This window comes from Ornithorhynchus anatinus, chromosome 17 (assembly GCF_004115215.2).
Source record: "Ornithorhynchus anatinus isolate Pmale09 chromosome 17, mOrnAna1.pri.v4, whole genome shotgun sequence".
In the NCBI taxonomy this organism is placed as follows: domain Eukaryota; kingdom Metazoa; phylum Chordata; class Mammalia; order Monotremata; family Ornithorhynchidae; genus Ornithorhynchus; species Ornithorhynchus anatinus.
The window spans coordinates 8,504,135-8,524,382 of NC_041744.1; the positions used below are offsets into that span (position 1 = coordinate 8,504,135).

Sequence of the window (20,248 nt, forward strand, 5' to 3'; positions counted from 1 at the left end):
CAAGCACCTAGGAGAGTGCTCTGCACCCAGTAAACACTCAATAAATACCATTAATTGATTGATAATGAACATGCTCTTCGGATTTCCTGCTGAGGAGCCTTCCTCCGTATTCCCCCTAACTCAACTACACAGGAGCAGGGGCCTGTTGCAGCAGTTAAGCCTATGCTAAAGTTTGTCCATGAACCAAAGTCCCTCCGAGAGCTAGCCGTTTGAGCATCAAAGTTTATCTCAGTCCTTTCAGCACAGTGCTCTGCACACAGTAAGTGTTCAATAAATACGATTGATTGAATGAATGAATGAGTTAAGTATGAGCACTGTACTGAGTGCTGGGGTAGACACAAGATACTCAGGTTGGAAACAGTCCTCATCCCATGTGGAACGTACAGTCTAAGCAAAAGGGAGAACAGGTATTGAATCCCCATTTTACAGATTAGGACTCCCAGAGAAGTTAAATGACTTGCCCAAGGTCACACTGCAGGCAAAGGGCAGAGCCAGAATTAGAACTCAAATCCCCTGCCTCCCAGGCCTGTGCACCTTCCATGGATCCACACTGCTTTAACAGGATAAATCACAAGGGAAAAATCTCCCCCCTAGTATCAGGCATTACAGAGCCTGGAAATTGGAGCTAAAAGACAAGCTGTTCCTCTTAGCAATTTGTGACTCAGAAGAGAGAAACTTGCCATCATGTTTGTTGCCTGATGCTTACTACCAGAGAGAGGAAACCATGACCTTCATGCTTGCATTTGTAGCATGCTGTGCACTCGATGCCTTCGAATCGTCGGTGTCGTCGTTCAGATGGGTGAAGAGGGTGGGGCCAGCTAGGAGACTACAACCAGGAAGAGAACCCAGCGTGTTGCATTGAGAGAGGAGGAGGAGGAGGACCCTGTCTTTGAAGTGAGGGGAACCATCCCATGGCAACAGGGGGTGTGGGTCGATGCCAATCAGCAGCCTTCGCTGCATCATCATTCCTTTGGGTATCAGTAGTAGAAAAAGCTGGTGAGGAGGTTAAGAGGTGCTGATTGTGAAACTTGCTCTGGGACCCCAAATTTCAAGTTAATTGCCAATGTCGTCCTGAAGTGACATTTGTTGAGCCTCCTCTGAGGTATGGTATTGTGCTTGTTCAACACAAGGAAAATGAACTGAGACAAATTAACAGTTGTCCAAGTCGGTACTTAGACCCGCAGCCAAACAGGAATAAAATATAAGATATTCAGCAACTAAAGGATGCGGCAGATGTATGTAAATATTATCATTGCTTAAGATTTGCCAGGTGGTGTAAACATTCATATCTGGAGCCTGGGCGGGGAGAACAGGGTAAATAACCTCTCCTGCTTACAAGGACTGTGTCCGATCTGATTTACGTGGTATCTATCAGAGGGTTTAACACAGTGCTTGGCACATAGTAGGCGCTTATTAAGTGCCATTATTTTCATTATTCCCCTGCCCCCTTACTCACCATTCCCAGGCAAAAACTCTTGGCTGTTTGGAGGGGGGAAAAACGTGAAGAAAGTTGGAGTTGTGGGGAAGAAGAGGAAGTAGGCAAGGCTTGGGATTTTGTGTACAGGCCACTTCTGTGTGTCAGGGTCTCTGTTTTGCAGTACCATCCTTGTTTCAATGCGCACGAGCGGACGCATGCCCTTAACTTGTGCCCCAAAATTGAAAAATGGGCAACATTCCCAAATTTTCGGGAAACTTCAGGAAGATTCCACAGGACACCAGTGTGTCGAGGGACCCCAGTTGAAGATCATTGGATAGATGCATTTTCCCCTGATTCTGTTCTTCCAAGTACATTCTAAGCCAACTCATCATTATATGTGAGTGGGAGACAGGGAAAGCTTGGATAATAATATTAGCGGTATTAGGAACTTTCTGGCACCGTGCTTACTATGTGTCAAGCACTGTTCTAAGCTCTGGGTAGATACAATTCATTCATTCATTCAATAGTATTTATTGAGCGCTTACTATGTGCAGAGCACTGTACTAAGCGCTTGGGGTGAACAAGTCGGCAACAGATAGAGACAGTCCCTGCCTTTGACGGGCTTACAGTCTAATCGGGGGAGACGGACAGACAAGAACAATGGCAATAAATAGAGTCAAGGGGAAATAAATAGAGTCAAGGCCTATACAAGTTAATGTCAGTCACAGTCCTTGTTCCACTTAGGGCTCACAGTCTAATTAGGAGGGAGGAAACTGAGGCACAAAGAAGTTAAGTGACTTGCCCATGGTCACACCTCAACCCTTACTCTTTCCACTAGGCCATGCTGCCTCCAAGTTACAGAGAGTTCCCACACCTCAGTTTACCAAGTGCTTTCAATTTGTCCCCCAACTACATGTATTTTAAATTATTTATATTACTATCGTCTCCCTCTCTAGACTGTTAACTTAGTGTGGGCAGAGAATGTCTGCCTACTCAGTTAAGTGCACTGTAAATGGTACAGTGCTCTGAACGTAGTAAGTGCTCAATAAATGCCATTGATTTATTACCCTAGCCAGTAATGGTATTCAAATAACAAGATTACCCACTTGTAAAATGAAGGAGTCCCAGTGGTGGTTTTCTACCCGACTTCTAGCTCTTTCGCCTTGGAAACAGGCGGAAGGTTGGAGTCTGTCACACCACAAACGACCTTTCAGGGCTTCAGAAAGAAGCAAGCTTTTTGTCCGGAAGTGAGATCCTATTTCAGGAAAAAGCCTCTAGGATCGTTTACAAATAAAACCCAAGTCTTATAGTGTATACATTCCAGGGGAAACCTTTCTTTATACATAGTCTAAAGCAGCCATAAGCTAAAAAGGTCTGGCCCATCCATCACAAGCACCTTGATTCCAGAAAGCTCAAACCATTCTTCTACAAGTTAACTCATTTGTCTCCAAAACCTTTTGGGGGGCAGAGACTAATACACCCAACTCATCCATGCCTATATCTTTATGGTACATTTTTGAACCACATTTCTCAGGAAATGTGACAATGTGTCTTAAATGTGTATCCCAGTATTACCAGTGGGTAGCAGAGGCCAGAGATGTTAAGAAACCTGCTCAACCAGAGCCCATGACTAAACCTGACTCTTAGCGCCATGTTCCTAACATGGAGTCACGTTATCTCCTTCCTTAGCCCACCGCTGATAATTACTAATGAGACAAACTGGGAAGCAGTAAGGGGACAAGAAGAAGGTTTCTGTAATCCACAATCTGGGTGTTTATCCCTCACATAGTCGAGACCTGATTTGTTTTACGTCAATCAGAAGTGTTTACTGAGTTCCTATTTTGTGTGAGCCTGACCTCAGTTTCCTCATCTGTAAAATGGGGATTAAATACCCTGTTTCCCCTACGTAGTCTGTAAGCCCCATAATGGAAAGTCCCCTTTTCCTCCCTTTCCCTCTGCTCCTCCCCCTATCCCTTCCCCTCCCCTCAGCACTGTGCTCATCTGCTCATTTGTATATATTTTTATTACCCTATTTATTTTGTTAATGAGATGTACATCCCCTTGATTCTACTTATTGCTATTGTTTTTGTCTGTCTGCCTCCGCCAGTTAGACTGTAAGCCCGTCAATTTGCAGGGATTGCCTCTATCTGTTGCCGAATTGTACATTCCAAGCGCTTAGTACAGTGCTCTGCACATAGTAAGCGTTCAATAAATACTATTGAAGGAATGAATGAATGAATCCAACCTGATTATGTTGTGTCTCCCCCAGTGCTTGGTACAGTGCTTGTCACATAGTAAACACCTAACAAATACTGCAAATTATTATTATTACTACCTGATATTACAATCAATAAATACCCTTGATTGAAATACCATTATTATTATTTCATGTGGAGGGTAGCTTATAGGCTTTATTGCCATCGTTCTTGTCTGTTCGTCTCCCCCAATTAGACCGTAAGCCCGTCAAACGGCAGGGACTGTCTCTATCTGTTGCTGACTTGTTCATTCCAAGCGCTTAGTACAGTGCTCTGCACATAGTAAGCGCTCAATAAATACTATTGAATGAATGAGTATAGGAAAGAGTGAAGTGGGAAGCTCTTGTGTGTTTTTATTTGTTTTTTGGTTGTTTTTTTTCCTCTCTACTTTGACATTCTCCCCCCTCCAGATTGCTCTAAGGGTTTAGGGGAGCTCCTGGGTCAGGGCTGTACTTCTCTGGGCATCAAAGAATTTCCCAAACTTAGTGGTGGCCCCTCCAAATATCAGGAGCTCCAAACCCAGGTGGGCTTTAACCCCTTCTAGTTGTCAAATTCTGACGGGCCCCACCACGACAGAACATTAGTTTAGCCTTAAGATTGCAAATGTAAACCATCCTCTCCACCCTGCCAGTTCACAGGGCTCTAATAGCTAGTTTCTCCAGAGCTCACTTTCCCTGGGACTCCTCCCCTACACAACAGACAGGCAGGCTTGTTGACAACAGCTTTTTTCTCCCCCCCTCAAGCCTCGCACACACACATACAGATGTCCCTGAAAATGTGGCTTACACAAAACATCTGTGAGCTGACTCCGTTCCCACGCTGCTCTTTCCTGTGCTTTTTTTTTTTTTTAAAGTTGCAAAAGTGTCAACTGCTTAGCTGTACTGTCAGAATACCACTTCCTATTTTCTCCTGCCTCTGGCATAATCTGCTGTTTTGGAGTTTGTTTGTTAGTCCTGCTAGCCTTGCAGTAACTTCTAGTCCCTCCATTGGCCTGGACTTTTTTTTTCTTCTTTGTTGCGCCTTTCAGTTGCCCTACATATGGGAAAGTCGGCTCAGACCCTTCCAAGCTCCTAAAATGAGAAGAAGCATGGCCTAATAGATAGAGCCTGGGCCTGGGAGTCAGAAGGACTTGGGTTCTAAGCCCGGCTCCTCCACTTGTCTGCTGTGTGACCCTGGGCAAGTCATTTCTCTATACCTCATTTACCTCATTTGTAAAATGGGGGTTAAGACCAAGCCCACCCATTGTGGGACATGGATTGTGCCCAACCTGATTAGCTTATATCTACCCCAGCGCTTAGTTCAGTGCCTGTCATATAGTAAATGCTTAACAAATACCATAAAAAAAGTGTTTACGCCAAGCCCTTTGGTCTTCACTTTTTATTGAGAACGGTTTCAACCACATTGGCCGTTGTGGCTCATTCGTCAGCTTGTTGTACCAGCCTCAGGGCCACCTCAGAAAATGGGCATTTTTAATGTTTTTACCATCTTTGGTTTCAAAGCTTTGCTACAGCAGCACCTGGCCAATTTAGCTCCTAACAACCAACCAAAAGAGCCAGTGAATCGGCTCATCCAATCTGCTAATCCGCCCACCTCCTCCATTATTTGTTTTCTGACTGGGACTGGCCGCACCCTTTAGATGAGAAGGCATTCTTTTCCCCCATTTCAGGCAGCTGACTTTTCTTGCTGCCCTTTGAAGAGCAAGGTCCCCCAGAGACAAGCTGGACCCTCAATATGTCCGTTTGTTGTTTAGTGCCTTCACCATCTCCCTCTCATACACCCCCTCCCAGTGACCCAATGGCAAAGAGAAAGAAGGAGCAGGATCTAGCAGTCCTGGTGTACCATGAAACTCCTCGGAGCTTGATGAATATCCAGACACCATAGCAAACCCACAAAGGATCCCGGCTTCAGAGACCCCCTCGACTGTCACTTTCCCCTCCAGCTGCTGGAAATCCAATACGGTTTTAGCTGCACAATTGCCTATTTCCATTACAAACCAAGGACTCTCCTTGAGCTTGCTGTTAAAATAACTTCCTTTTTCTCTTCATTTCCTCCCCCCACCCCCTGCAGAAAGACAGAAGTGTGTTTTCCTTTCTTGGGTCCCTGCCTGTTTTGCAGTAAGTTGAGCTGGAGGTTGTGGGAACTTGCTTAACCAAGGAGGCAGAGGCAGTCCTGCCTGTAGTTGTGGGGCAGGGCGACAACATCTGTGCCTGCTTTGCCCAGAAGCCTCGGTTTTGCTCTTCTACTCTTTTTCTTCTTGCCCAAGATTACTCGAGAGGGAGAGAGAAAATTCAGCGCTCTGTTGAGGTTTCAATTTGTAATATTTTCCTCTTCTCTCCAACCAGAAGTAACACATTTGGAATTCTTGTCCTTTCACATTGTGCTCTGGAATATTGCAAAACTCGGGATTGTCCTTGCCTGCCCTTCATCTGTCAGGACTTGCTGTCAGTCAGTCGTATTTATTAAGTGCATACTGTGTGCAGAGCACCGTACTAAGTGCTTGGGAGAGTACGACATGTCAATATAACAGACACATTTCCTGCCCCTACCATACTGAAAGTCCTACGGCCTATAGCCCTCTCTGAAAATTGATCAATCATGATTATTGAGCACTTACTGTGTGCAGAGCACTGTTTTAAGCTCTTGGGAGAGTACAGTATAACTGAGTTGGTAGACACGTTCCCTGCCCACAACAAGTTTACAGTCTAGAAGGAAAGCCAGGGAGAGCTAGTCCCTGACAATAATTATGATGGTACTTGTTAAGCGCTTACTCTCTGCCAAGCACTATTCTAAGCACATGCCCAGTGACCCTGTTTCGGCTTTCTAATCTCACAAGTGGGTGTGGATTTAAAGCGTTGGAAGATTGGACTACTGGTTAAGCTCGCTGTGACCAGGGAGCAAAGTCTGCCAACTCTGTTGTATTGTACACTCCCTAACTCTTAGTGCAGTGCTTTCTCCAAAGTACACACTCAATAAATATGATTGATTTTTTTTTAGAAATCAGGACCGAGAAAGCCCCCACAATGAAGTTTGCAAAGAGCAAATTAGAGTGTAAGCGCATTTTGGGCAGGGAATGTGTCTGCCATCTCTGTTATATTGTATTCTCTCAAGTGCTTAGTGCAGTGCTCAATAAATATGACTGATGGTTTGAAAAGCAAATAAACCCATGCAGCTTTTGTAGCAGTGAGCATCTATTTGCAAAAGAAGGGATGGAGGACGGGGTCTCTGGACAGTCTCTCTCTCCTTCTCTTACTGAAGATGGGTTGTCCCAAGCCACAAAACGCATGACCATTAGGAGTTGGTTAAGGCTGATTTCTGTTGGTCGGTTTTGCCTTTTCTCCTCAGAAAGCTCAGAAACTGTGTCCTTGGGAAGTTCTTTTTTTACCCTGGTGTCTGAACTAGTGTTTTTTCTTTCTCATTGAGCATTGAGGTGTATGGGACTCCACTGGGAACAAAAGCAAAGCATTCAAGGAAGCTGTTCACTTTTTAATTTCTGGAAATCAGTCTGGAGAAGACTCTAGAGTGTTTTCACTGCAGAAAGAAATTTATAGTCTCTGGTTCTGCTGAGCCAAGGAGGGGGATGAGTAAAAGGGTGGGGAGTGGCCAAGAGAAATTAAGGATGGAACCAAAATAATTTCTCTAGACTGTAAACTCGTTGTGGGCAGGGAATGTGTCTAACAACTCTGTTATATTGGATTCTCCCAAGTGCTTAGTGCAGTACTCTGCACACAGCGCTCAAATATGATTGATCTCTCAGGTCAAGTAGAAATTTTGCAGCTTTGGGATTTTGAAGAGAAATGTCTAGAACTGGGCATTGGTGTGGGTTCTGAACCTTGTTGCCATGAGACAGTTTGTTTAAATGTCCATCTCCCTTGTAAATAGTAAGCTCCTTGTGGCCAGTGATTGCGTCTCTTGTAATGTACTTTTCCAAGTTTTTAGTACAGTGCTTTGCACACAGCAAGTGCTCAGTAAATACCATTGATTGGGATCTGATCATTTTCTCCCAGGTCTCCATGCAGTCCAAGTGGCGAAAGCTCCCCATTCCTTGTCTTCCACAGCATCTGGTGAAGAAGGAACTAGGAAATGGACTCCCCATAGCGAGAAGCAGCCTCCCAGTAGAAGCATTGTGGCCTAGTGAAAGAACATGGGTCTGGGGGTCAGGGGACCTGATTTCTAATTCTGGCTCTGCCATTTGCCTGCTACATGACCTTGGACAAGTCCCTGAACTTTCCTTATCTGAAAAATGGGGATTAAGTTTCTATTCAATCCCTCAGACTGTGAGGCCCATGAGGAACAGGGACTGTGTCCAAACTTATTTTGTATTTACCTCAGCTCTTAGTTCAGTGTTTGGCGTATAGTAAATGCTTAACAAATACCACAATTCTTCTTATTATTACTGATCTATCTACCTCCAATTTTTGGACAACCTATGTAGGGCTGAAGCTGAGATGTGATCTGACCCTGCAGAAAATGAGGACCACAAGATTCTCTGCGGCAAGAGGTTGGCCTGGGCAAAGTTTCTGTAATTTCCCCCAGAGCTTCTCACTCTTCCAGAATACCAGTGTTAGTCCTAAAACACATCCTGGGTTGATTTTATTTAGTTAATTAATGACAGTGATGGTATTTGTCAAGCACTAAGTGCTGGGGTAACCTCAAGACAATCAGGTTGGAAACAGTTTGTCAGAGGGAGTAGGATTTAATCATCATTTTTTGAAGTTGAGGCACAGAGAAGTCAAGTGACTTGCCTAAGGTCATAGTGCAAGCAAGTGACAGACCCAGGAGTAGAGCCCAAGTGCTCTTTCCACTAGGCCTCTCAGTTTCTCATTCCTTCTAGTTGAGAAATTAGTCACCTCTGAACCCGTGCACAAGATATCACAGTTCCACTGCACCTTCCTCTTGTTTAGTTCAAGACCCATCATCCCATCCCTGGATTAACATCATTCATTCCCCAACCCACCAGTGCTCTGATTCACTCTTTTTCCCCTTCCCCATTTTTGAAATTGCATGCTCTGAGCCCGTATCTGTTGACTGAAGGTTTATTACCTTGTCCTCCCTGTCACACGGAATACTTCTTGAGTGCAAAAACCTTGCCATTAGCAAGGTTTTCAAACACAGACCTTGGAGTCTAATACAGCACCCTGCCCTGTGGGCACTCGATGAAAACTGTTCAGCAGGATAGGGGATGTGCACCGAGTAAAAGATCAGAAACATCAAGTCTATGAGGTCCTTGTCCATTTTTGCCTCAGGATCTGTCAGTGGAACCATAGATTATCCCTCTTTCCAATTGAGAGCTCTGCTACACCTCAAAAACCCAAGGATTCAGTTAATCAGTGGTATTTATGTGCAGAGCACTGTACTAAGTGCTTGGGAGAATACAGTACAACACAATTAGCAGATACATACCCCGCCCTTAACGAGTTTACAGTTTTAGAGAGTCCGAACAAAGAACCCCCTTGCCGAAGAGGAAGCTGACTTGGAAACCCCCTGTGACTTCCCCGTGACTTTGGCTGGAAACAGCCTTGGTACCTTTTAAGAAGATACCAACATATCAGCCAAAATACCATCTTGAGGGAGTAATTGCCCCTTACTGTTAGCCTCCAGAGGAAGAGACAGCAAAGAAGACCATGGGGAGGACCCTGGGAAGCCACTGTTTGTGTGGCTGTGCCCAGAATATTGGGGAAGACCCTACCCCTGGGATAGGAACCAGTTGGAGGCTCTGAACTTGGAGCCTGAGGGGGGAAAAAAATGCATATATCTAGCTTTGGAAGGGGTTTGCTTGAAATTTGGGCCGACAGTTTGAAAGCCTAAGTGCGTTCCACGTGAAGGTGTGTTTTGAATACCTGCAGAAGCCGTTGTCAAATCTTGCAAACTAAATGGTTTGTGAAATGCCGGACGGTATTTCCACATTCTTTTCCTTGAGCGTTTCTCCCAACTGCACTACAGTCTCTTGGTAACCAGCACACCCAGCATTTTAAATTTTGGAAGAAAACCACTCAAGTCATTTACATTTTGGCCCATTACCTCCACAGCGCTCATACATTCAACGGGGCCCTCGACTTCTAAGCTTCCCCATTTGAAAGGAAAGCATTTGAATTGAGAGTTTGGTGCCATGTTCCCAGGAAGTTTGCTCATTCAGTCTACAAGGGGAATGTTCTGTGAGCCAGCTGAGAGGGAGTTCCCTCCTGGGGAGCACCTGCTCCGGAGCAGAATAGGAGTCTGGGTCTTCAGCCATTAGCCCTCTGGGAAGGGTTGAGGAGGAGCCATGAGGTCCTGAAGCCAGTTCACTCCAGGGCCTGTGCTGGGCAAAAGCAGACTGATGTCATTAGGGGGAAAAAAAATAAATCACGGTAAGCACTCAGTAAATACGATCAATAAAATCAGAACTGGAAAGGAAAAAGAGCTCCTTCAGCATGGCACAAAATTGCTCAGCTATGGCGAGCGGGGTTTCTGTCTCTCAAGTTGAAACATTGTCCTGAGGATGCCGTGAAAATGAAAACCAAATGAAAAGAGAGAGACACCACCCGACCCAGCAGCCCTGGTGTATCGGCAGAGCACGGAGATCCTGCCTTGGTTCCTCCAATGGGCTCCTCAGACATAGTTTTGTTTAGGTGGGGCTAGGAGCGCTTCCTTTGGAGAGACCCAGCCAACCATCTAGCCTTATTGCCCCGGGGACCCAAGTCACGCCTGGCTGGCATGGGAATGGGAGAACTGGAAGACTTTGCTGCTCCTTTTCGTCCAGAGGTTGAGCAGCCAAAGCGGATGGGGAAAAAGAGGATTGGGGTGACATTTTTCTTACCTTAGGTCTCCGGGGCAAAGACTGATAATCCTGGTACCGTCCTGAAATGACCGTGCTCTCTGACATTTTAAGATTCGGGCACAGTAGAATAAGGGGAAAATGAACTTGGGCAATCAGATTTGGCATTGGAGAGTCAAGAAGATCTAAGCCGAAGCATAGTGAGAGCCAACCTGGCCTGATGGTTGGAGCAGGAGAGTGAGATTCTGTCCTACCCTTTCTTTCCTTGACCACAATTGACCAAATCCTGTGTTGGCACCCCTCGATCAAGTGAAAGAAATGAAATGAAATTCTGTCTGCATTAACAAGGGTGTGTCAATTCCAGGCATTTGGGACACTTACAGGGAGGACCCTGGAAACACTATTAATTGTTCTACTAATGCTCTATTTGGAAATATTGCAGAGAAATAAAATGAGGGGGCAAAAAGAGTCAGGCCCTAACAGCAGGAATGGAATAATGTTTGGGCTTGGCTTGACTCTGGGTGTAACCCGAGCTCCTTGTTCATCACCAGTCGTTTGTTTTTTTCTCTGCCGGGAGACAAGCTTGACTTTTGCAGCCAGGTTTCATACATCAAGGCAAGATGACCTTTTCTCTTGTTTTGTTAGACTCGGTTGGCCGATCTTTTGCAGCAGGCACCGGGACGATATTGATTGCTAATTCCGGAGCATCCGTATTTATCTGTCCTGCAAGAGAAACCAGGGCATTACAATTGGAGATAGATGGATGGTCATTTGGGCCGTGCGACATGTTGGAAGATTTTATTATCCACGCTCCTTTCTTAGACGATGCAATTACAGTTAGCTGGGACGTTAACTCCTCTTTGCCTAGGTTGCTGTGATGACTGCCTAGGCAACTGGAGTGTGGAGGTAAAGAACCCAGGAAGAAAAACTTGTTTTGTTCCTCTCTGAGACCCCTCTCCAAAATTGCTTGCCATCAGCAAACAGCTGCTTCTGGGCACGATCCTGACTTCCTTTCCTTTGGCAACATCTCGCTTATTTTCTTTAAGAAGGGCTGCTTCTATTGACCAGATGCCAAGAGAACTCCTTTTCAGAGAGCCCCTCAGAAGGGGCCAATTGAAAATGAGCAGGCTAGATGTTTAGTTGGTTTCCTCTTTTCACCCTTTTGAGGAGTTGAAACTGGGATGGAGCCTCTCATGCCCTTTGGTCTTGCAACAAAGTTAGGCCTTTAACTTGAACTGATGGGGTATCTCAGGTGTGAGGTCATGTCAGCCCTGTAGGAGTGCAGGTGTGACTTGAGGGCATGTCACTGTGAACCAGACCAAATAGCGTTTTAGTACTCTAGGCAAGAGAGGCGAGAGAAGGAGCTGAGTTGGTATGTGGGATGTTGAGGTATTTGAAAGTTTCACTGTAAGGCAGAAATCTAACTGTTCCAAATATGCAGAATCAAATTCCAAACAAATGCCAAGTGGCCATTGCAGTGAAACGCTCCCCAGCTAGATTGCAGGCTACATTGCACAAGAGTGAGCCTTCAAACACGGCTGGCTGCCGGCAGAAATTCAGAGCCCGGCTAAGATGTGGGTATTCCAGACTTGGAGGTCTGTTCATTCTCCTTTCTAGTCTCCTTGGGAATAGATGTTTACTACCAATTTTCTGACCTCATTTCTCTCTGGTCAGAGCTTTGTTTATCTCCAATTTGTGGGTGGAAGTGGGGAAAAGACTGACCACTGACGTTTAGTGATTCTGGAGGTGTGCCGCTAATCAGCTTCACCTCCTTGACTTTCCTGCTGGCCCCGAACAATCAGTTTTTCCACATTCCTCAGAGCTCCTTTCTAACCTCTTCACTTTCTCCCCTTATCGACTTGTTCCTCTGCCCTTTACCTGCCTTAGGAAGAGAGCTTTCTGTTAAGCTCAGATCCTTGGGATTGTCCCTTACTCTGTAAGGACTTGGAGGCGAGTGGAATAATTGTACTCTCCCAAGTGCTTGCCTCCAAGTGCTGGTACAGTGCTCTGCGCGTAGTAAGTGCTCAATAAATACCATTGATTGAAGGGGAGACAAACATTAAAACAAATTATTTTTATGTACATAGGTACTGCGGGGCTGAGGGTGGGGTGAATAAAGGGTCCAGATCCAAATGCAGAAGGAAGAGGGAGTAGGGGAAAGGAGGGCTTGGTCAGGGAAGGCCTCTTGGAGATGTGATTTTAATAAAGCTTTTCTTGTAATGGTATTTGTTAAGTGCTTACTGTGTTACTAAGCCTTTGAAGGTGGGAAGAGTGATTATCTTTTGGATATAACAATCCCAAAAGATGGAGGATTGGAAATATACATTACAGTATGGGAAAAGTGGCCACCTGCCCTTCCACCAAACTGATTGCAATTAGAGAAATCAGCCTGCTTTCTCAAGTGGCAGCTGTTCCAGACTGACAGACACCTCCACAAAAGCAGAAAGCGTTACATTTGGACTGTAGTGAAAGATATGTAAATAAGACCTTTCACTGTTCAGTTACCCCTATCCCAACCTTGAGTAAGCCACCCTAGGAGGGAAAGGAGGGTTTTGGGGGGAAATTGATTAACCCTTTCAGACCACCGAAGTGTACCCCCCAGAGAAAATGGTAGTAATGAATAGAAGAGTAACTTTCTGCTAGATAAATGAGCTTATTTACATCTCTACTGCACTGTATGAAACTATATCGTTATGGTTTGAAAGAACCAGCCAGCGCTAGTCTCTGAACTGACAGGAGCAATGCATGTCTTTTAGTGATTTTAAAGTTTCGTTATGATCTTGTTGTGAAAGAACTCCAGAGGCTGGGAAATCAGGCCTCGAGGTGAACATTAGCCTTGTAGATCAGCCTTGTAGATCGGTAGCAACAGGAGAGTCACACCTGTTCACCAGACAAACAATTGAGTTGTTAGAGGCTTTGAATCTCATCCACCAAATTATTTAAGCATAAATTTAGGCTCTAGATTCCTTTAGAGATGAAGAAAACCATTATTTATTGGAAACAAGACCAAAGCAACTATTTCTTTGGATGTTGCATTTAGCTTTTGTGTTTTCTTTTTTTTGTGTGTGAACACTTTTGAAAGCAGAACAGTTGTGTTCATGGAAGTGTGAATTTCATTTCCTGTCTTTGGTGTGCCCTCCTCATCCTGTAAATTAGGTGTTTTGTTTCAGGCTGTTCCTGTAATGTAAGTGAAACAGAGTGACCCATAACAGAATGACGTGGATACCACAAATGTAACAAGAGACGCATTTTGTGCAACAGACCGCAAGCTCTTGCTCCTTTACTTAAAGGTGGAAACAAAAGACAATCCAAAGCCCCTCCGTGAGCATGCAAATTGAAAGAGTGGAGCTGGCTGAATTGTTTTACATTTCTTCATTTTATAAGACCCATTCTTCTCTCACTTGTTGCTTCCAAGTTTCATATTCATCCTACGACTCGATTAAATGGAAAAATGAAGCCAACAGACTTGGTCTCTCAGTGACAGCACTGAGGGTCTGATTTCAATTTACTTCTTGTTTTCTTTCATGAGTCAATTAGTTTATGACTCACCAAACAATGGCATTGTACTGTTGGTTAATCTGTTCTACAAACTGATGTTCCTCTGGGTAACTTGTAGGTAATAATCAGAGTAAGAAGGATTATCAAGCAGTCAGTCAATCAGTAGTTGACTCTCTAATGGGTGCAGACTTCTGCAGAAATGCTTGGGAGACTATATAAAGGAATGAGTTGCTATGATCCCTACCCTCAAGGAGCTTACAATCTGCCGGGGAGGGAGGAGGTGGAGGCAGACACTAATATAAATTACAAAGAGAAAATGATAGATTCTTACTTAAATATTCATACATATGTACATAAGTGCCCTGGGGGGTGGGGAGGAGTAGGGAGAGGTGAATACCCAAGTGCTCAGGTGAAACGGAAATGCTGAAATGGTAGTTGGGGAGTTGAAAAATGAATTGGGGAATACCTCCTGGAGGAGATGGTGTTTCAGAAAGGAGATGTGCTACAAGGGGGCAGCTGCTTGTGAGTAGCACTACCTGAACATTAGTTTTAGCACAACCGTCAGGGATCAACAGGTAGAAACTTCATTTGACAGTATGTGATGAATATGCAAGAACCGGCTACCTCTGTCCAGCATGGGAAAAGTCTTATGATGCCCTGCCCCAGACCTCCAGAGGGTCAAGAGTAGAGGGGCAGTGGATCATTATTTGAAGATTGGAGATGTGTACCACAATGTCTAATGGGAAGGCGATGGTGGAGGTTTAGAAATGGGGACGAACTTTGTCAATCAATCAGTAGTATTTATGGAGCACCTACTAATAATAATAATAATGTTGGTATTTGTTAAGTGCTTACTATGTGCCGAGCACTGTTCTAAGCGCTGAGGTAGACACAGGGGAATCAGGATGTCCCACGTGGGGCTCACAGTCTTAATCCCCATTTTACAGATGAGGTAACTGAGGCACAGAGAAGTTAAGTGACTTGCCCACAGTCACACAGCTGACAAGTGGCAGAGCTGGGATTCAAACTCATGACCTCTGACTCCAAAGCCCGTGCTCTTTCCACTGTGCCACGCTGCTTCTCTCCTATGTGCAGAGCAATGTACAAAGTGCTAGGTAAAGTACAAAACAAGAGAATGGTTAAGAAGTTTCCCTTTCATTCATTCAATTGTATTTATTGAGTGCTTACTGTGTGCAGAGCACTGTTCTGAGTGCTTGGAAAGTACAATTCAGCAACAAATAGAGACAATCCCTGCCCCGCAACAGGCTCACAGTCTATTTGGAACTTCCAGTCCATGGTGGGAGACAGACAATAAAATAACAGATAGGGGAAATTATAGAGTATGTTGTTATCAGCAATTTCCCTTTCTTCCAACCCCCGGGGCAGCGCCTCAAACAAACTGCTCTTGGACTTATCCAACCCTGGCAGTATTCTAGCTTTCCCAAATCAACAAACCTCTCTGGGGGGGCTCTCTTGAAAGCTTCTTTTCTGAATATCTGATTGTGATGAAAGGATTGAGATGTAATTTATTTCCATATCTGCTCCCAAATTAATTATTCAGAAGCCATTATACTTCAAACAGTTTCCATCAGCAGCATGGTGTTGTCTTCTAAAACATCAGCCAGGCAGCGGGAATATGCAACTGATCCTCTGCCAGTAAAGTGGCTTGATGTGGGTGGCAGAGAGAGAATTGAGCTAGGACTGATACCTGATGCAGGTATCAGTCTCCTTTTTGGTGTCTTTCCCATGACCTGGACTGGTTCAAACTCTTTTTTTTTTTCCCTCCACAGCATCAGCGAAAGTTTCCTCACTGTGAAAGGTGCCGCCCTCTTCCTGCCGAGGGGAAATGGGTCATCTACGCCCAGAATCAGCCACCGACGCAACAAGCATGCAGGTAAAAGCACCATGGCCTTGTGAAAAGAGCCTGGGGCGGAGTTGGAGAACCTGCGTTCTGATCATGGCGCTACCACTTACCGGCTGTGTGACCTTGGACAAGTCACTTAACTTCTGTGCCCTAGTTCCCTCATCTGCAAAATGGGGATTCAGTACTTGTTCTCCCTCCTACTTAGACTGTAAGCCCCATATGAGACCTGATTATCTTGCATCTGCAGCAGCATTTAATATAATGCTGGGCACATAATATGCATTTAACAAATACCACAATGATTACTATTAAAACATTGATTTTTTGCCTCTTAAAGGGCCAGCTGGCCCATCCCTCTGATTCTCCAGCAGTGGCTATTAGTGAATCAGAGTTAATTTCAGAGTTCACTTCTGATACTGAAAATTTATAATTTGAAGATGAGAGCACTTTCCACGACAGGCCTGTTATGCTAAGATGGTAGGATCAGTTAGAACAAGGATCTTAGGTCAGGTGCCCCACCATTTATACCGGGGATGCATTCTAAAAAAAGACAGAATCAGTGTATCCACCCCAATGCTTAGTGCAGTGCCTGGCACATAGTAGACGCTTAACAAATGCCTCTGAAAAAAAATCAGTGTCAAGTAAACCCAGCATCCATAATGGAAGAGGAGCTGGGTTCCAGAGCAAAATGAAGCAGCTTCCTCGCATTGCAGAAACTACACCAGGCATCTCAAGAGTTCAAGGCAAACTGGATAAAAGGGCAGGGACAAACCACCTCTCTCCCCTTAATCTTGAGGAGGATATCTAGTAGTACTGGGCTCAGGGGGCTCAGTGTTATGCCTTGCTATAACACTGCTTTAACACTTCTCTGAGAATAGGCAGGTTCCACTTAAAGTGAATCTACTTTTACATAGTTAAAGAGAGATTGAATTCCAGACCAAAAATGCCCGCTTCCCCAAACCCACACAGCTGTAAATCAGGTAATCAGGTGTACAGCAAGGGACAACTCTACTGATAAACTAGGTGTGAATATAATCAGTAGAATCCGACCTCCTCATCATGGGAGTGATGAAATGGAGCTCAGGAGTACAGACAAGCGGCAACAGTGACAAAGAATTATACACCGGGCTCGGGAGACACTCTTCAGCTTGACAGATCTCTTTCCACAGCTCTTGTCATTTCTGGGAATCTGAGAAAAATGTCAGTCTGGGAATAACCTATCAGAAACATCCCGAACAATACTGTAGGAAAGAAGCTGTCCATTGCGCACTGTGCTGCTTTCTTGATTAGTGCCCCCGGGGACAGGAGAAATCGCCAGTTGCTGGGAGGGGAGCATTCAACACTCCAAACCTCGAGCGTGCATGAAGGTCAGAGGTGAAAACCAGACACACTGGTTCCCATTGAGAAGAATAATGATGTTTGGTTCCAGCCAAGATGACCTCAGCTATTTTGGAGACAATTTCACCTCCTGATTGGACCCTCATCCAATTGCAAATGCAGCAGATTAGAGTTTTAAATTTATCTAGGTACCTAATAGTATTCCTCCTCAGGAACTTTCTGAATCGTAGAAGCATAGAAGTGTTTCCACAAGAGGAAGAAAACCTTTTCTAGTTCGCCTCAGGATGTGAATGCTTTCTGACCTTGTCACCCATCCCCAACTTCCAAAGGGATTTTCACGCCTAGAGGGAAGCTGCCACAGCCCAGCGCTGTATTTTGGTGTGCTCTGGGGAATTAATCATCCGTAGTAAAAGAAAGAGAGAATAAAAGGCCTGGTTTGAGGATTGGTTTAAATCCAGCTTGTCTGGCCAAATCACTGAGGGAATTTCTTGGGGGCATGTAACCAGAAGTGGAATCAGCAGCTCTTAAGGGTTTCTAGCTTCACTGGGCCTTTCTTCTCCTTGCCTCAATCTTCCACTTGATGCTTGTTAATGAAATTACCCCATCCTCCACTCCCCTACCCCCCCCCAAAAAAAAAAAGACCCCATAAATTTTAGACCAGCTGAATGGTCTTGATTTGTGGTCTGGACCCAAACAGGTTGGGCAGTGAATATAAATGCAGCTCACTCAGGCCAGACCATACCATTATTCTGGGCCTGGCTCAGAGCAGTGTGGCTAACCAGGGGACAAGCTTGGGAAGCGGCAGGGAAACAACAGGATCGAGAACTACAAGGGCACCAAATAAGCCCTGAGCAGATGTCCCAGAACTGACTGAGTGGGAATTACACTTTGAATCAATCAACCAATGATGTTTATTGAGCCCTTACTGTATGCAAAGCAGTGTACTCAGTGCTAGGGAGAATACAATATAAGAGAGTTGGTAAAACTCTTCCATGCCCACAATGAGCACTTTCCTCCCAAGCTTTTTGCCTGGAGTACTGCCTGCTTCAAGTAACCATCAATATTTAAAATGTTAAAAAGATACTTTTTGCCAATAGTAAGTATGCCCTTTCCAATGATAATTTAAGAGAAAATAATGTAAGCGCTCCAAGATAAAGTGAAGACTGTAAAGTGGAGTCTTACCCCTGAGAAAGTGAGTGAGAAAACTGAGAAGCAATTTGGTGGATAGAGCATGGGCCAGAGAGTCAGATGGACCTGGGTTCTAATCCCAGCTCCACCACTTGAATGCTGTTTGAGCTTGGCCCAGTCACTTCACCTCTCTGTGCCTCAGTTACCTCATCTGTAAAATGGGGATTAAGGCGGTGAGCCCAATGTGGGACAAAAACTATGTCCAATCTGATTGGCTTGTATTTGTCCCAGTGCTTAGTACAGTGCCTGGCACATAATAAGCGCTAAACAAATACCATGAAAAAAACAAAATGTCTGACACAAGTGAGGTGACGGGAGTCCAGCCGAGCCCAGACTTTGCCTTTGTAGGCAAATGTCCCTGTGGGACATTTCCCTACTGGCCTTGTTTCAAGAACTGAGCATCCCTCTACTTTCTACCAGGCTCTCTCCCATCCTTCAAATGAGCTGATTGGATCATGACCAAGAGAGCAAGGGAGGCAGAGTGAGCCTAGGGGAAGGGAAAGAGGAAAAGCCATGGGTGATGGACTCGACTACCCTTTCATCTTCCCTCTCTCAAACTAAACTGGACGTGGAGAGGTTTCGTCAAACCCACACTCCGCTGGATGTGGATTGCACAAGCAGCACCTGAGCCTTGAATTCCAGTCACCTCTGGTCCCAGCGACTCCACTTGGTATATCAGAGTTTTGACCACCTCACCTCATTCCTGCTGCTGGCACTCAGGGTTATGAAAGCAGCAGCGTGGCTCAGTGGAAAGAGAGGGCTTTGGAGTCAGAGGTCATGAGTTCGAATCCCGGCTCTGCCACTTGTCAGCTGTGTGACTGTGGGCAAGTCACTTAACTTCTCTGGGCCTCAGTTACCTCATCTGTAAAATGGGGATTAAGACTGTGAGCCCCATGTGGGACAACCTGATTCCCCTATGTCTACCCCAGTGCTTAGAACAGTGTTCTGCACATAGTAAGCGCTTAACAAATACCAACATTATTATGAAAGACTGCATCTCAGGGCCGAACAAAGCCTCCATCGCATCAGAACGGAGTGAGACGCTTCTGCCGAAACTCACTCCACTTTGAAAGTTTTCTCCCTCCTCAGGGGTTGAGCAATTTGGAGACCATGGGGAAATGAAGGGAAGCAATCAAACTCCTTTTATTTAAAAAATAATAATAATCATCATACTTTGACTCCCAGACCCCTCCCTGACATCCAGAAAAGAGAGAAACCCGTTGAACAACTTGCTCTAGGTCTTTTCTTTTTTATAATCAACAGCTGTGAGGGCACCTGGCAGATCATTACTTCCACGGCCTTGAGTTCCTGAATGTGAACAATGGCTGCATCAGCAGTGGGTGACTGGGCTTGGGGCCCTGAGACCTTTCATAAATAAAAGCTGGACGTGGATGGATGGAGTTTAGTTTTCCTAAGATACAACTTCCCAAAGATGCCCTCTGCGATCAAAGTCCAGTTGTCAACTCTTCCTCTTCCCGTCCCCCAGCTAAAAAAAAAAAATCCCATACTCTTTGGGATCAGTCGGGGCAGTGCCTGTGGTTTCCACTGTAGGAGAGAGGATGGGAAAACCTTTTAGAGGAATTAACTTGAGGAAATCCTATATCAGTAATGCAGGGTGAGCCAGAGAAGGTGAGGATGCAAGTAGGGAGGGAATTGGAAAGCAGCCAGGAACAATCGGCCAATTTTAAGGCCCAAAGCCTCAGGGGTGGGGGTTGGGGGAGGCGGTGTGTAACCTTTAACCCCCCCGAAGCCGGCAAAAAGCTATGTTCAGTAGGCACACACACTAGAGACTTGTTCTCTTTGGATTATTAATCACCATTGTGGAGATGGAATCTGGCCTGAAGACAGGCAAGCAGGACACCTACCCCATATTTCAAATGGGAGCTTGCTCTCCATGGCTCAAGCTTTGCTAGCAGGAGAAGAATTAGCAGAGCTGT

General features: G+C 45.1%; 1 protein-coding gene across 2 annotated transcripts in view; it reads left to right on the forward strand.

Moving 5' to 3' along the window:
- SSH2 (slingshot protein phosphatase 2) overlaps positions 1-20,248 on the forward strand; it is a 199,576-nt gene that overhangs the window by 134,006 nt on the left and 45,322 nt on the right. For both annotated transcript variants that reach the window (XM_029082054.2, XM_029082058.2), the window contains one exon: positions 15,712-15,815. In XM_029082054.2, the coding sequence (XP_028937887.1) occupies positions 15,712-15,815 (104 nt within the window). The remainder of the gene's footprint in view (positions 1-15,711; positions 15,816-20,248) is intronic.